The sequence below is a fragment of the Protopterus annectens genome, chromosome 2.part1 (assembly GCF_019279795.1).
Source record: "Protopterus annectens isolate FY-2018-M chromosome 2.part1, PAN1.0, whole genome shotgun sequence".
Classification (NCBI taxonomy): domain Eukaryota; kingdom Metazoa; phylum Chordata; order Ceratodontiformes; family Protopteridae; genus Protopterus; species Protopterus annectens.
The window spans coordinates 1,183,546,307-1,183,564,541 of record NC_056729.1 but is presented as its reverse complement, the minus strand read 5'-3'; the positions used below and the strand labels follow the sequence as shown (position 1 = coordinate 1,183,564,541).

At 43.1% G+C, this 18,235-nt stretch overlaps 1 protein-coding gene across 6 annotated transcripts in view; it reads left to right on the top strand.

Moving 5' to 3' along the window:
- The window catches only part of HMBOX1 (homeobox containing 1), a 1,854,813-nt gene that overhangs the window by 1,684,125 nt on the left and 152,453 nt on the right, over positions 1-18,235 (top strand). The window contains exon 10 of one of the 6 annotated variants that reach the window (XM_044062713.1): positions 5,133-5,195. The exons of the other annotated variants lie outside the window; for them this stretch is intronic. Coding sequence (XP_043918648.1) covers positions 5,133-5,159 — 27 coding nt within the window. The 3' untranslated portion in view covers positions 5,160-5,195. The remainder of the gene's footprint in view (positions 1-5,132; positions 5,196-18,235) is intronic. 6 annotated transcript variants of the gene reach the window in all.

Below are 18,235 nucleotides of genomic sequence, written 5' to 3'. Positions count from 1 at the left end.
GCTTTTGCTGTGAGATAGTTTTTGTGCCTGTAAAGGGTTCCCATTTTTTATGGACTTTCTGGATGGTTTGTGCTATGTGTAGATCGAATGATAGGTTGTTTATTTCAACTCCTAGGAGTTTTGTGTGGGTGGATGGAGAGATGATAGTGTCATTCCTAGATGAGATAGAGAAGGTAGAAGAGGTAGATTTTGTTTTATTAGGGGTGAACAGGAAAAGTTTGGTTTTATTGGGTTTGAGAATGAGTTGGATGTCAGTGATCCAAGTTTCAATAGCAGAGAATGATTCTTGGGCTAGTTGTTGTAGGGTGTTGACAGATGGGGCTGCGCAGATGAGTGTAGAATCATCTGTGTACTGAATTAGTGAGGCTTGCTTGGAGGAGGTGTATAGATTGTTTGTAAATATAGAGAAGAGTAGTGGGCCTAATATTGAGCCTTGTGGTACTCCTATTGAGTTAGGGAGAGGAGGGGATAGTTCATTGTGCCATTGTACAGATTGTTGTCTGGCTGATAAGTAGCTTTTGAACCAGGCGATAGTAGAAGTAAAGGATAGAAAGTGAAGAGCATCCAATAGTTTAGGGTGTGAGACCATGTCAAATGCTTTAGAGAGGTCTAAAAAGGTAGCAGATACATAGCTGTTGTTGTTTCTATGTTGATTAACCTGATTGGTGAAGGAGAGAAGAGCAGTAGTTGTACTATGGTGAGGGCGGAATCCATGTTGGGTGGAGGAGAGAAGATTGTTTGTATTCAAGAATTGCATGACTTGCGAGTGTATGCATTTCTCTAGGAGCTTAGATAATGGGGAAAGAATAGCTATAGGCCGATAGTTGGAAAAGTCGTAAGATTTACCACCTTAGTGAAGAGGTATAATGTAGGATATTTTCCATAGTTGTGGTATGTAAGCTTCCTGAATGGACCTGTTTATTAGGCTTGATACTGGATATGATAGGGAGTCAGCTGCTATTTTTAGGAAGTTAGCAGGTATACAGTGTGCTGCAAGTGTGGTAGGTTTTAGTTTGAGGAGGAGTTTTTTAATTTTAGATGTAGGGACAGGTGAGAGAGCGAAGGATGGTTTGTTGGTAGAGCTGCTAGGAGGGTTCCCAGCAGTTGTGGCTGGTGAGTTATTAATGTTCGTTAGTTGGTTGGACAGAGTTTGGATTGAGTTTGTGAAATGACAGTTAAGCTGGGAAGCTATATCTTTGCTGTTAGTATAGGGGGAGGTAGGGGTGGGGGTAACAGTTGTGCCAGGTTTTAGTAGGGAGTTGATACTATGCCAAAATTTGGGGGGATTTTTTTGTGTGTTTGTTTTGGAGACTTAGGAAGTAGTTTTGTTTGTCTAGTTTAGTTTGTTTTTTGGCTAGATTCCTAAGTTGTTTATACTTTTGCTTGGTATGATCAGAGTGTTCTTGTTTCCATTGTTTCCAGGCCTTGTTTCTGTTTTTTAGTAGGGCTGTTGTGTCCCTATTTAACCATGGAGCATAGTTTGCTTTGCTTTTTATATTTCTTATTGGTGCAATGGAATTTAGAACTGAGATAAACATATTGTTAAAATAGTCTACTGCCTGATTTAGATCTAGGGTTCTTAGAGGCTGCCATTTACATTGCTGTTGACTGTTAATAGGTTCATAGGTTGGTACTAAGCTGTCGGCCCTAGGGCCTATACAGGCCTAGCCGTAACAATTCCCTGGCTATTTCTTCCCACACTATTTACTTCCCTAGACCCGGACTCTCGTGATCCCCGGGGTGATTTTCCTTTACAATTCCCTGGCTATTTCTTCCCACACTATTTACTTCCCTGGACCCTGACTGACGTGATCTCCGGGGTGAATTTCCTTTCTCCCATCCAATTGTCAAGGTTCCTTTTGAAGAGGGCCAATGGGGCACTCTGCTTGACATGTAGGGGCAGTCTATTCCAGAGTCTGGGGAGTCTCTGGGTCAGGAACTTATCCCTCCAGCATGTTTTGTTTATTGTGATGACAAGATTTAGATCCCTGGAGTATATGGCTCTGAGGGATTGGGATTTCTTTAAGTGTAGCATGTCCAACAGCTCTGGGTTTGACATGGCCTTGTATGTTAAGCAGAGATCGCCTCTGAGTAGACGATATGTGACAGAGTATAGCTGGAGTTTTTTAAGGCGGTCAGCATAAGGCATCTGCTTTAGGTCTGTGATTCTTTTAGTGAGATATTTCTGCGGCCTTTCCAGTTGTCGCAGATGTCTTGAGAGGTACATACCAAACGGGGCGTTGTATTCTATAATGGGTCTAATGAGGGATGAGTACAGTGGGACAATGACCTCCTTTTTTCTGGATGAAAAGCCCTTAGTGATGAGGTGTGCCACATAGAAGGATTTCCTGACTGTTGTGGCGATGTGGTTATCGAAGGTGAGACCATTGTCCACCTGTGTCCCTAAGTCTCTTAGGGGTTAAGTTACGATCTTCCCTGATGTTGTCTGTAGGTTGTGGGTTTAGTAGTATTGGTTCATTTCCTTAGGAGGAGGAGGAAGGTGGGGGAGATGGTCACTGAGAACATCAGGTAAGCATCCAGTCTGATAGTGATGTTTGGGGCTATTTACTAGTATCCAATCAATAATGGTTTGTTTATGGGTTTTTTTGTCTATTCTGGTGGGCTCTTGAATTAGTTGGGTGAAACCATAGAGGCTAATTTGGTTAGTGGGGTTGTTGGAGTTGCAGGCTTGCCAGTCAGTATTGAGGTCACATAATAAAATTGTTTCTTGAGGGGAGTTCCTTTAGAAAATCCATAATAATGCAAATCATGTTGTTCTAGCAACTTTCTAAGTTTGTAAGAGCAATATTTAAACTATGTCCCTATTTATCACCCCTTGTCCCCATTATTTTCAGCTTTGTCCAGATTTCTTGCACTAAGAGGTTGAGGGGTATGTTTAGAAGCCATGCGTAGAATGAATATTTTGAAAGTGGAACAGTTGGGAGATTGATCTGTTTGTCATTTAGAACACAGTTCTTCCCTCCTGGTGCTCTGTACAGTGGGAAAGGAAGAGCAGGCACGGGAGATTTCTACATTGTTTCTACTCTGTTCCCCTGATCCCATGCATCATTACAAAGTTTGGTGGGAAAAAGCCAAAATTAATTACAGTATATTTATGCGGGGAGAAAACAGAAAGTGCAACACATAAAAATTGTACTGCATTTCTTCAATATTTTTTTGCTGGTTGCTTGAGTTCCAGTTAACTGAGAGTTTACTGTATTATTACCTTGTGGTGTGTGAATAGCGGTTAAGTCCCTGTCAATAATATTTGTTGTTGAGAGGGGCCCTCACAGTTGGGTTGACTGCTGTTTGTGCCTCAGTGACTAACTGTTAGTTTAGATTCCCTGATCTTGCCAGATCATCCAGATGGAGTTTCAAAAATGATTGAAGCTATTGGTAACTCTTTCACCTGGTAAACATACTCTACCAAGTGGAAAACATTTTGTTTGGATAAAGCAGTAGGTGATACTGTCCCATTCAATCAACTTACAGTTTGTCCTGATTATTTCCCAGACATTGTATGACTTGAACCTTAGATGCTCCATAGTAATTTTGCATGTGTCAGCTATGTATTCCTGTCATGATCTTGAGGAGGACAGGGTCATTGCCTGCACTTCCAGCCACGGCAGTTTCATATAGGAGTGCTGCATCCTAACCCACTGTTGAAGATCTCCTCACCTTCAGATCTTAACTTTATGATTGACAGACTTGCCCTTCCATGATCAGAACCTTTAAGCTCATTGACAAAGAAATTTAATTTTTGTAAGGTGTATTTTCAAGTTGCTGTTGTATTTACATATAAGAACTCTGGAGTTGTAGGCCCTCATGTGTAGATAACCTTTTATATTCTTGAAACAAGCATTAAAAGCCCCTCAAAATTAACCCATGATTCTTCCTAAAAGTAATGTCCAAGTTGCCTCTGAAGTAGTTCATTCATTATTTGCCAGGGTAGAAACGAAAGGACAAAGAGCCCTTTGCATCATCAACTCTGGCTCTACCTGCAGCATGGATATGGGCTTAGGAAGACTGCACAGTTTGTCTCCTTTGCTTCAGGAAGGGAAGTGATCGTAGTGATCTGACCAGCTCTTTCAAAGTGGATTACCAGTTGTATCATACTTTGGCACAAGGCAGATAAGCATCCAATGGAAAATGTTGCAGTTAAAAGCTACTTCATTAGTGGTGCCTCTGTTTCCATTGCTTGCTTCATGAAAATTTTCACTGTAGGCGTGTGTACAATGGCCACTTGATCTTCCATGCACACATTTTACAAATGTTATTGTGTCATCCTCAACCCTAGGAGCTGGGCTCTGTTTAGTACCTTTGTATTTTATCTTGATCTGTCCATCTGTCTTTCAGCTTTTCCCACCATCTGTGGTGGATAACAGTTTGAGAGTCAGTTCAGTCTCTGATCTACTAAGGAAGGTCCCTAGTATTGTGTGTTTAAGGTATCACACAGTGAACATTCTAGCTTGGCTGGGTTTTTATAGTATTGAATATAACATACATTCTTATCATAGCAAGTGATGTGTGAGGGAACTCTTCTAATTTGAACTTTTGATTAAGACTGTCAGCTTGTCTAATCTGTATATTCACTGTACTATTTCCACACTGTTTTGCTGTTTCTTTTTTGATCTTTTCTACTGATTTTCATTGCTACTAGCAGGGAAATGTTTAGAAGTGTTCTTGCGCTGATATTTCTTTAAACCTTTGAAACTGGTGACATCTGTGTATCTCTTTGTCCTTGTTAGTATGTTTTCCTTTTTAAGTTGTTTCACGTCTTATTCGTCTAATTTATTACATATCAGCATCATGTAATGTGCCATAATGTAGATATTTTTTCTGCATGTCTTTCAGCAGATGCCTGATGATCCAGTTATAATTTACTGACTTGTGTGAGGCTTGAACTATCAAAGTGATTCCTTACAAAGTTGTTTTTTCAGATCAAAGAAGTTAGTTGTTGCCATCTTTCAGGAACTGTATCCTTAATGTAACACTCCTTTGCTTTTCTTCAGTAGATTTCAACATTTTTACTAGATTGTATTTAATTTGTACCATTATTGTTTTAAACTGTAACAACTCACAAGCCTTATGCTGTACAACCTACATAAATGAATGCATCTTCTCTATTTCAGAATCCAGTTTTTGTAGTTTATGTATAGCCAGTTGTACCACTGTTTCCTGCTACCTTGAACATGGTATGTACTTGCTTCCTTTGCATGTTGTTTCTGTTTAATAATGAAAGTGGTTCTCCCCAGGGTGCCCATAAAATGGTCCTTTGGACCACTTGGATTCATTTGGTTAGCAAAATGTAAGTCAAATAGCTACATAGACATATAATTGTGCCATCCCTTTTTCAAGTAGTTAAATCCATTATCCATTGTTAATGGTTTAAATCCCTGTGTGGAAGGTATAGCTTCTAGGTACCCTGCACATATCGATAGTATATTTTTTGTGAAATATGTGGAAGATGTATTGGTTACGTGTAATAAATGAGTTGCATTGTTATTGCAGACCTTTCCTTATCTGGATCATTTCACTCAACCTTTTAACTAGTAAATATTTTTGAAATGGTGACCTGTTATTGATGCCATTTTTCATCTTCAGCAAGGTCTATGTCTTTCCATTTTTTTTTTGTTTTTCCATTTCATGTTCCACCAGAACAGAAAACCACTCTCAGCTGTGCTGTATTGTATCTGTTGCAGTCAGGAATTACTAGTCCTATTTCTTTTAATATAGTTGCATTCCTTTCATGAGTTTATTCTCCTTATTTCTTACAGACTGTCTAAATTTGTTGTTTATTTTATCATAATATGTTTGTGATAGCTTAAAGGAAATGCTTGAACAAAAAGTAAAACTATAAGAAGTAGATTATTCTTAAAGTTTATAATTTGTGGCCAAAAGCTCATTAACAGAATATCCTGTTTTAAAAGTTTTTAGTTTTTGACTGTACTGGTTCTGCTTCTCTTTGGTATCTATTTTTCTGAAGTCAAGACCAATGTCAAGGGCCTCTGACTTACCAAGTTTGCAAACGATTGCAGGCTAGGAACAATCATAGAACCCCACCCCCATACCAATATTCTAGCATCTTACAGGAAGATGTAACACAGACGAATGACTGGTGCCAAAGCCATGACTTAAAACTTAATACCAAGAAATGCATATTAGGGAAGTTTGCTACCCAGGGAAACTGCTTCATTGATAAAACACCCCTAGAATTAGACCCAATAGTCAGGGATTTCGGAACTCGTTAAATAGTAACTTGGCTTTCAACCAACACGTGTCTAAGGCTGTAAGAAAATCATTCTGTGTCAGTCAACTTGTAAGTATTGCCATGGCATATAGGTCCATGGAAGTCACTGTACTCAGCCATCAACAGACTTATCGTTGACTATAATGCCCCTTTTTGTGTGTACTTTACCAGACACATGCAACAACATGGATGTCCACAGAGGTTTCTTAGAAAAAGAATAAAGGACGTAAACAGATTTTCGTATGCAGATAACCTCAAACTTCCTATGTTTCTACTCTGTTTCCAACAGACTGCTGAGAGGTGATTTATGGTTGGCATACACAGCATCCTTGGATCCCGATGTGATGGAACTTTTGCATGTTTGCAAAATGAACAGTACCAGAACTCCTAGATCTAAGGATTTAAACTTTGCTGGCAACTTAAATACGACATAATGGAGCGACAGGCATGTATCTCAGGAAATCCCCATTCTCTAGAATCCGCTTCCCATCCATGTGAAGTAGAGCCCCTCCCTAGCCCTATTCAAGTGCAACCTGGATCAGTGGATGGGAAATCAGAATGTCACACCTGGTCTGACACCTGTGTTTTTGATGGACAGAGGCAGCCATTAAATTATGCCCTAACTAGCATGTAAGGCACAGTAACTTTGTGGGATACATTTGAGGTGCGTGACTAGGCTTATAAAAGCCGCACGGGTCATTAACCTAGTAGACACCTATAACACTATCAACAGGATCTCTGTTAAAGATTCTCTTGAGCTAGTAATGTAAAGCTAGCTTGTCCTAGTAATATTATGCAAATAAACTGATGGAGACCACACTTGAAACATGGTCTGCATTGGTTAGTGGCTGGGATTTCCTCTCCTGAGTACCTTGTTTTGGTATACATGGGTTCTTTAGCTCTTGTATTCACGGGATGTTCTTCGTGTTTCACTGTTGCTGTCATCACACTTGGGTTATCTGCTTGCAGGTAGCCCTCAGTCGGCCCGAATACCAGAGTCTTAGTATATCTGCGTCGGATGCTGTCACTTCTTCCATGATGTCAGGTCGTCAGGGGTATAAAAACAGGCAGCCAAAGCCATTATATCAGTCTTTCTTGCCTAGGAGGAGCCCGAAGCAGAAGCAGTTCGCCAGTGCCGGTCGGCCGCTACCTGAAATTTTCGTTTTTCGAGTTGATAATCCTGAAGTCTTCTAAAGCTAAGTACCCCATTGGGGATCAATTTTTCTTGCTCTAACCGATGTCAGAAAAAGTTAACAATTGTCTTGCCTGTGGAAATCAAATACCTCACAGAGATTTTCATTATTACTGCGTCACCTGTTTAGGCCCAGACTACGATGTCCCTCGCTGTCGGTTTTGTGCCTTGTTTAATGCCCGAATCATTCGTCGTCGGGCTATTTTTTATGCTAAATTCTTTTACTTTCGTTCTCCGTATTCCGAAATGGCTTCGGTAAGCCATCCAACTACCAATCATCCAAAAAAACGTGAGGATAAAGACAGAGACAGACCGCATAGGTCCAGAACTGCCATTGATGTTTCCTTTAAGCTAGTCGCCAGTCGGCCGGTACTCAGTGAGGCGCCTTTGCAGTCCCTGATGCCCGCTTCTGTGGATTCGCAAGCCTCTGCTGAGACCCATTCGGAGTCCGGTATGCCGCGAGATGCTTCTTCGACTATGAAACCAGCGGATGTCTCTACCTTGGATGGGTCCAGAGCCACTGTGCAGGCACTGGCTTCTGAGGGTGTTTTCCGACCTACTGATGTTCGAATCAAACTGATGACTTCTTTTTTAGCCAAAACTACTGAGTTTTTTAGGCCAAAGTACAAACCACACCTAGAAAACCAACAACCAAAGCACATGCTCAAGCCCCCATGCCACAAAAACAAATGCTTAGAATGGCTGAAGACCTTATAATGCTAATTAGGGGAAGCCAGCCTTCCCCTGCTAAGACACAAATAATTCAGTTGCTTTCAGATTCTACAGATCAGGAGTCCGATGACTGTGACCTTTCTGATTATCAGGACATGCCCTTATCAGCCTATGAGGATTCAAATGCAGAGGAATCCATTCCCTCTGCCTCCCTTCCAGAGGATTTCTCTTTTGGTGAAACCTTGCATACTTTGTGAGAGCATTTCCATTGGGAATGCCAAGACTATCCTCAGTCCATAAAGAGACTCAGAGAATTTTTAGAGCTACCTCAGCAGAGGCCTTTAGCTATTCCCCCTGTTGTGGATGTTGTGGATGATGTTTTCATGGAATCCAGTCTTACTCCAGACACTTTACCTCTGGCCCCTAGGAAACCTGACAGGTACTACTGAGTACCTGATTCTCACAAGTTTCTTTTCAAGAATCCTACTGCTGATCCAGAAACCATTTCCCTGGGACCTAAAGGTATTAAGGCTACTACAGCCAAAACTCCTACACCTTCGGACAGGGATTCCAGAGCTTTAGACAGATGGAGTAAGAAGGTATATACCTCTGCAACTCTTGCTATCAGGGCATTGAATTGCCAGTTCACATGCTGAAGTACCAGCAACATATTATGGAACTCATTAAAACAAAAAATGGTAATATTTCCAGATTGTGCAGAAAATAAAGATTTGCAAGAGCTTATGCATTCTGCAAACCAAGTTAGTAAGCATACTTTGCAGTGTGGTTTTTATGCCCTAGAAGCATCTTGCAGGGCTGCAGTCACTGGCTCTGTACTGAGAAGACATCCTTGGCTGAAGGAGCAGCCCTTGCCAGATCATGTCAAATCCAAATTACTAGACACTCCTTTAAATAATGATGGTTTGTTTGGCACCAAAGCAAAAGAAGTTCTTAAAATGATGGAAGAAAAAGCTAAATCTATGCAAACTGTTAAAAGAATTCTTACAAGTGCAACCACCTCAATTCATTAGGCATTGCCTTTCAAAACACTGGTCCTTTCCAGCCCCCTCCAGGCCTTCCCAAACAAGACCCAGGGGAAACAGACCACCCAGACTACAGTCTCAGGATATGCAGAGATCTAAGCAATGGAGTGCTCCCACCCCTAAAACAGGGAGTGGTAAGCCACCTCCCTATGGAAAAAGTTCACAATGACTTCTCAGCTCTACTTCCCAGCCCTGCCTAATTGCTTGTGCCTCTAGGAGGAAAACATGCCCTTCATGCAAAAAACTGGATGTCCATCACTCAGGACTAATGGGTCCTCAACATTGTATCCCAGGGGTACAAATCTTATTTCCATTCACTGCCAACCCCAAGCGGGTTTCCAGACCTTCCTCCAAACCAGTGAGCAGTGGCTCAAAACCAAGTTCTTTACCTGCTCAACATCAGAGCTATTCAGCCAGTTCTAGTAGAAAAAAAGGGTCAGGGTTTCTACTCCAGTCTATTCCTGGTACCCAGAAAAGAGGGCTCTTGGCGCCCAATCCTGGATCTTTCAGTTCTCAAACCTTCCTGGTGGTCCCAAAATTCAAGATGCTTACCCTGCAACAGTTTCTCCCTATGCTAGCCAAGGATGCCTGGTGAGTCACCCTAGACTTAAAAGAAGCTTATCTGAACATCCCCATCAGGGAATCATGCAGGAAATATCTATGTTTCAGGGCAGGATCTATGCATTATCAGTTCTCTGCACTTCCCTTTGGCATATCTACTGCACCCAGGGTATTCACAAAATGCCTGGCTCCAGCCATTGCATACTGCAGGCAGAGAAATATCGAAATTTACCTGTACTTGGACGACTGTCTGATTCAGGCATAACAGCCAGGAATTGCTGCTTCAGAACCTGGCATTTGTAAAAAGCCTTCTCACTTCATTGGGGGTACACCATCAGTGAAAAGAAATCACAACTGGTGCCCGTTCAAAAGATTGTATTCCTGGGAGCAGGCTTAGACACAACTTCCCAGATGGCATTTCTCAATTTCAGAAAAACAGGTCTATCTGACAGACTACCTCAAGCAAATGGCCACCAGAACCCAGCTACCTCAAACAAATGCCCTACACTGACCGCCTCAAAAAATTCCAGCTTTACTCCGTAGCATATCGCCTACTCCGAGGTGATCTCTGCCTAACATATAAAGCTATGTCAAACTCAGAACTGTTGGACATGCTACACCTAAAGAAATCCCAATCCCTCCAAGCTACATGCTCTAGGGACCTAAACCTTGTCACCACAATAAACAGGACATGCTGCAGGGATTGATTCCTGTCCCAGAGACTTCATATACTCTGGAACAAGCTACCCATCTATGTCAAGCAAAGTTCTTCATTAGCACTCTTCAAGAAAAATCTTGATGAGTGGATGGAAAATAGGAAATACACCCCGTGGATCACTTCTGTGTCTCTGCTGGACAGTGGCACAGGAAAATAACTGTCTTGGGTGACGTAAACTATGGTACCTTGCTGGCTAGGCTTATATAGGCCCTTGGGCCAATAGCCTAGTAGCTACCTATGAACTGCAAGAAAAATACTGCAAGCCCTAGGGTTCATGGCCTCATGTATTCTGCTAATTCCATATGCAAGACTGCATATGAGGAAACTTCTGTGGTACTTAAAAAGTCTTTGGTGCCAGCATTCTCAGGACCTGAAAACAGTCATTCCTATCATACCTTGTCTGAGGGCAGAGCTCCTTTGGTGGGCAGAAGCATGCAGCCATAACAAGGGACTGCATTTTACTCTACCCCACGCCACCCAAACCGTGATCACAGACGCATCAGACTATGCATGGGGGGGCCCACATGGCTGGCGAATGCATTCAGGGCCACTGGAGCCCAAGCCAAATTCTTTTGCACATCTACCAAAAGGAGATGCTAGCTGTACAGAATGCTCTGACAGCTTTCAGATACCTAATCTTTCCAGGACAACTGCTGATAAAAACAGACAACACCATAGTTATGTGGTACATAAGCAAGCAGGGGGGAACCCATTCTTACCCACTCTGCAGGTTAGCCATGACTCTGAGGAGCACATCTTTGGACAACCAAGTCCATCTACAAGCTCAATTCCTGCCAGGCAAACAAAATTCACTGGCAGATGACTTAAACAGAAATCTCCTAGACCCACGTGTGGAAATTGGAGCCCAGCACCTTCAACCTTCTGATCCAGAGGTGGATCTCTCTGCCTCCCTCCACAACCACCAGGTAAGCAGATTCTGCACCAGGAACCCTCAAAGCAGGGCCTGGAAGGTGGATGCCCTATCCTTTCAATGGGAAAACCTCTCAATCTATGCCTTTCCCTCTCTGCCCTTTCTCTCAAGAGTACCACTCAAGATAAAAGAAGACAGGCCAAGGACAGATGTTTTTCGTGTTTCACTGTTGCAGTCATTACATTTGGGTTATCTGCTTGCAGTAGCCCTCAGTCAGCCTGATTAACAAAGTCTTGGGTCCTGCGTTGGTTGCTGTCCCTTCTTCCATGACGTCGGGTCATCAGGGGTATAAAACATGCAGCCGACGCCATTACATCAGTCTTTCTTGCCGTGCGGTTCCTGAAGCAGAAGCAGTTCGCAAGTGCAGGTCAACTGACTCCTGAAATTTTTGTTTTCGAGTTTCAGAACCAAAGTCTTCAACTAAAAAGCTAAGTACCCCACTGGGGAAAGTTTTTCTTGCTCCTTACCGATGTCAGTAAAAGTTAATAATTGCATTACTTGTGGAAAGCAAATACCTCATAAAGATTTTAATTCGTACTGTATTCCTTGCCTAGGCCCTGACCACGACGTACCTTGCTGTCAGTTTTGTGCTTTATTTAATCAGAGCACTATCTGTCGTCGCTATATTTTTGCCCCTAAATATTTTGGTTCTCGGTTTAATTATCCAGAAATGTCATCGGTTAGCCGTCCGACTACAGGGATTTCGAAAAAATGCAAAGATAAACACAGAGACGGGCTGCCGAGGTCCAAAACTGCCACCGACGGTTCTCCTAAGCCAGTCGCCAGTACTCAGTGAGGCACTTTCGCAGACCCTGATACCCACTACTTCTGATTCGCAGGCCTCTACTGAGACCCATTCGGAGTCCGGTATGCCGTGAGATGCTTCCAACTATGAAACCCGCGGATGTCTCTACCTTGGATTGGTCCAGAGCCGCTGTGCAGGCACCAGCTTCTGAGGGTGTATTCAGGCCTACGGACTTGCATATTAAACAGATGCCTCCTTCTTCATTTAGGCCTAAATCTCAAACCTGGTACCCACTCCTGCGCAGCCTGACAATGGTGCCACCCTGGCACCTACACCAGACCCCTACCCTGCTGTCACAGCAGGAGGGACAGATTTTGTATCCACAATTGCAAACCCTAAATCTTGCAGCCTAGCTTATTCCTTGAATACTCCACCAGCAACCCTAAGTAAACAGGTGCTGGACATCATTCTTGAAGCCAGAAGGCCTAGTACTAGGAAATCCTATGCGGAAAAGTGGAAAAGATATTGTTCTTGGATTCATTCTAAAGGAAAGGACACAGCAGTGCCCTCCTTACGTCTAATCCTGGATTACCTAGCAGAGCTACTCCTCAGAGGCCTATCCTTCTCCTCCATTAATATTCATGCCCCTGCCATTACAGCTCATTACAGTACTGAGCCACCTCTTATTTTCTCACCCTCTCATCAAACAGTTCCTGAGAGGGGCCAACAACTTAAGGCTCCCAAGTAGAGCACCCACCCTTGCTTGAGACCTTAACTTTGTACTGGAAAAGCTCACGCTTCCCCCTTTTGAACCTGTGGCTTCAGCAGAGTTAAAAGTCCTCTGTTGGAAAACAGCCTTGCTTCTAGCCATCACTTCAGCTAGAAGAGTGTCTGAGCTACAGGCGTTGATGGTTGTGGAACCTTTTATTATCTTCCATGCTGATAGGGTTTCCCTCAGGACTAACCCGTCCTTTATGCCTAAGGTGGTGTCCAGTGTGGCCCTAAACCAATCCATACATTTGCCAACCTTATTCCCTAACCCACAAAATAAAGGGGAAAGGATCCTGCACTCTTTGGATGCGCACAGCCAGCTCAGGTTCTACCTTGATAGCGTGCACAGACAGCTCAGGTTCTACCTTGGTAGGACTAAGCCTTTCAGAAAATCAGACCAGCTGCTAGTCAGCTTTGCAACAGGGGCAGAGGGCAAGGCCATTTCTAACCAAACCATTTCCAAATGGATAGCACACTGCATTAATTTCTGCTACAAGCACCATGGAAAACCAGCCCCTCAGGGGGTCAGAATACATTCCAATAGCGCTACTTCTACCTCTATAGCATTTCTCAGGGGAGTCCCTCCCAGGGACATTCTGGAAGGTGCAACCTGGAGTTCTCTACACACCTTCACCAAGCATTACCACTTACCTGTCTTTTCCAAACCCAGGGCAGGATTTGCTACAGCAGTTTTGCAAGGCCTACTAGCCAGCCCTAACTCTACTTGACTGGCTGCACCCTTCCTCATCTTTGGGAATCAACCCAAGTGTGAAGACTGCAACAGTGAAACATGATGAACATAGTACAGTTGTGTAAACTTACCATAAATGTAGATGTTCGAGTGTATTCACTGTTGCAGTCCTGGTTTCTCTCCCTCCAGCCCCATGGTTTTCTCTGTCTTTCTGTCTCTCCTCTCTATGGCTATTCCTAATGGTATTGGTATTTACTTTTTACTGGTGGTGGTTTCCACATCATGTACTAGCTCCCTGTTTGGGGGCTCCTGACATTTGGGGCAAGAAAACTGATGTAATGGCATCGGCTGCCTGTTTTTATACCCCTGACAACCTGACGTCATGGAAGAAGCGACAGCATCCAACGCAGAAATACTAAGACTCTGGTATTTGGGCCAACTGAGGGCTACCTGCAGGCAGATAACCCAAGTGTGATGACTGCAACAGTGAATACACTCGAACATCTACATTTATGGTAAGTGTACACAACTGTACTTTTTGCATGCCTCTCATTAGCCTTGCCATGATGTCTCATGCTTGATTTTGGATAGCATATTTAGCCACACACTCTCTACTTGTATTCTGCCTTCCCAGTAGTTTGGACTTCAGTCCTAATGTTCATCATAGGAAAGTTCCAGCATTCGCTGCCAAATAAACTTTGTGTCATCAGCATGCATGTAAAACCAAAACCATGTTTAATTAGTAGTAGAGTAGCAGTTTTGCAAAGAAGCCAGTAGAGGGATAGGAGAAATGTCCTTCTCATGATCCCAATCAAGAGTCAGAATGAAGGAATGTGCTAAGGGGAATAAGGTCAGAAGTCAGCCAATGTCTTACCCCACATATACCAGCAATCAAAGCAGACAGTGCTGTTTTGCTGCTTGTGAGCTTTTCTTTGAATAACATGAGAATGAAAATCAGCTACCTGTTGAGTGATAACATAGAAAGAGGCAGAAGAAGTTTTCCCTTGAAGCCAACTTTGGGGATGAGTCCCCCTGTTCATATATCCTCCTCCTTGAAGTGGACCATGTAGCCAACCAGTCTGCTAACTCATAGTAGGCCCTGAAGTCCCTTGGGAATGGTGGTGTATAGTGTTGAGTAAGGTCTAGGCAGCACTGTACTCATGCTTGTCCCAAGATGTTCTTCGTGTTTCACTGTTGCAGTCATTACATTTGGGTAATCTGCTGGCAGGTTGCCCTCGGTCAGCCTGATTAACAAAGTCTTGGGTCCTGTGTCGGTTGCTGTCCCTTCTTCCATGATGTCAGGTCGTCAGGGGTATAAAACATGCAGCCGACGCCATTACATCAGTCTTTCTTGCCGCGCAGTGCCCGAAGCAGAAGCAGAAGCAGTTCGCAAGTGCCAGTCGGCCGACACCAGAAATTTTCGTTTTCGAGTTTCAGAACTGAAGTCTTCAACTAAAAGCTAAGTACCCCATTAGGGAAACTTTTTCTTGCTCCTTACCGATGTCAGTAAAAGTTAATAATTGCATTACTTGTGGGAAGCAAATACCTCATAAGGATTTTCATTTGTACTGTATTCCTTGCTTAGGCCCTGATCATAACGTACCTTGTTGTCGGTTTTGTGCTAGATTTAATCAACGCACTATTAAACGTCGGTATATTTTTGCTTCTAAATATTTTGTCTCACGATTTAACTATCCAGAAATGATGTTGGTTAGCAATCCGACTACCGGAATACCTAAAAAACGCAAAGAAAAATACAGAGACAGGCCGTTGAGGTCCAAAACTGACGATGACGCTTCTCCTAAGCCAGTTGGTAGTTCGCTGGTACTCAGTGAGGCACTTTCGCGGCCGCTGATGCCCACTACTTTTGATTCGCAGGCCTCTACTGAAACACATTCGGAGTCCGGTATGCCGCGAGATGCTTTCAGCGGATGTCTCTACCTTATATGGGTCCGGAGCCGCTGTGCAGGCACTGGCTTCTGTGGGTGTTTTCAGGCCTAAAGATTTGTATATTAAACCAACTCCATCTTCAAAACCAAGGCCAAAATCTACTTCTATGCCTAAAAAAATGACGCTTGTGCCACGTGTGCAGGCCCCTATGCCTAAAAAGCAAATGATCAAAATAGCTGAAGATTTAATCACCTTGATCAGGGGTAGCCAACCCTCTCCTGCTAAGAGGCCTAGGCAAGACATTGATTATGAATTTTCTGATCAGGATTCTGTTTCTTCTGATTCTTCTACTGAATAGGATTTATCTGTACCTACTTATGAGGACTCTGACGCAGAAGATTCCATTCCTTCTGCTTCTCCCCCTGAGGATTTCTTTTTTGGTGAAACATTACATACCATAATGGAACATTTCCACTGGGAAAGTCAGGATTTCTTTGAATCTAAAAAGAGACTTAGGGATTTTCTTCTTCCTCAGCATAGGGTTTTGGCTATACCTCCTGTTGTAGACATTGTTGATGATGTTTTTTTCACTATCTAGTATGGCTCCTGATTCTCTGCCTCTGGCTCCTAGTAAGCCAGACAGATACTACAGGGTTCGTGACTCCCACAAATTCCTTTTCAAAAATCCTACTGCTGATCCTGAAACCATTTCACAGGGTCCCAAGGGCATTAAGGCCTCTACTGCTAAAAATCCTACCCCTTCTGATAGAGATTCCAGGGCGCTGGATAGATGGGGTAATAAAGGTTTACATGTCTGCAACCTTGGCAGTCAGGGCTTTAAACTGTCAATTTCATATGCTTAAATATCAACAGCATATCATGGGACTACTTAAACAGAAAATTATGTTAATCGCTGACTGTGTGGAAAATAAAGATTTGCAGGCTTTATTACATTTAGCTGAACAAGTTGGAAAACATACTTTGCAATGTAGTTTGGATTCCTTGGAGGCCTCTTGCAGGGCTGCTGTTACTGGATCTGTGCTAAGAAGGCATGCTTGGCTCAAAGAGCAAACTCTGCTTGACCATGTTAAAGCAAAATTGTTGGATGCTCCTTTACAACAGGACCGTCTCTTTGGTAATAAGGCTGAAGAAGTGTTAAAAAAGATGGAAGATAAAGCTAAATCTATGCAAACTGTGAAAGATTTCTTACAAGTGCAACCTCCAAGATTTAGTAGGCACTGGCCTTCTAAGAACTGGTCCTTTCCAGTCCCTTCGAGAGCCGCTCAAGTCAAATCCAGACATTCCGAAGGCTCCAGGTTTCAGTCCCAAGGAACTTTTAGAACAAAACAATGGGGTGCCTCCACCTGCAAATCTGGAAACAACAAGGCACCTCCCTATGGTAAACAGTCTGAATGACTTCCCTCTACAATTACCAAGCACTTACCTTTTAGCTGCCCCTTTGGGGGGGAAAACTGGCACTTCATGCACGAAACTGGCAACTTATTACCCAGGACAAATGGGTTTTAAATATAGTATCCCAAGGATACAGATTTCATTTCCACACGTTGCCAATCCCAAACGGATGGCCAGATCTGCTCCCAAATCAGCGGGCAGAGGCCCAGAAACAAGTTCTGTCCCTCGTGAACATGGGGGCTATTCAACCAGTATCAGAAGAGGAAAATGGACAAGGTTTCTATTCAAGACTTTTCCTGGTACCCAGAAAAGACAAATCATGGCATCCAATTCTGGACTAAACACATTTCTGGACATTCCATAATTCAAGATGCTGACTCTTCAACAGTTACTACCTATGCTAGGCAAAGATGCCTGGTTGGTAACTAGACTTAAAAGAGGCTTACCTGCATATCCCAATCAGGGAATCTTGCAGAAGATTCCTCCGCTTCAAAGCAGGCTACTTGCATTACCAGTTCTCTGCACTGCCCTTTGGCTTATTTACTGCACCCAGGGTCTTCACAAAGTGCCTGACTCCAGTAATTGCATTTTGCAGGCAAAGAAATATTCAAATATATCCATACATGGAAGATTGTCTAATTCAGGCAGAAAACAAGGACATTCTTCTAAAGCATCTGGCATTTGTAAAAAGGGTTCTAACTTGTCTAGGGTACACCATAAACGAAAAGAAATCACAACTGGTACCCTCTCAAAAAATTACATTCCTGGGTGCAAGCTTGAATACAACTCCCCAGATGACTTACCTTACGCCAGAAAAGCAAATTCAATTGGTGACTTACTTCAAACAGGTGCCCACAAAAACCCTGCTATCTGCAAGCCTTGGGGTTCATGGCCACCTGCATTCTTCTAATTCCATATGCAAGACTGCATATGAGGAAACTTCAGTGGTACTTAAAAAGTTTATGGAGTCAACATTGTCACAGCCTGGAAACAATGATTCCTATCATACCTTGCCTGCAACTAGAGTTCCTGTGGTGGGCAGAGGCCTGCCACCAAAACAAGGGACTGCCATTCACTCCATCCCCTGCCGCCCAAACCCTAACTACATATGCATCAGACTATGCTTGGGGGCTCATCTGGCAGGAAAGTACATTCAGGGCAAATGGAGCCCAAATCAAATGCACCTACATATCAATCAGAAAGAGATGCTAGCTGTACAGAATGCACTGACAGCCTTCAAGGACTACCTTCATCCAGGACAACTAATGATAAAGACAGACAACACCACAGTTATCTGGTACATAAACAAGCAGGGGGTACAAATTCCTACCCCCTTTGCAGACTAGCCATGGCATTGT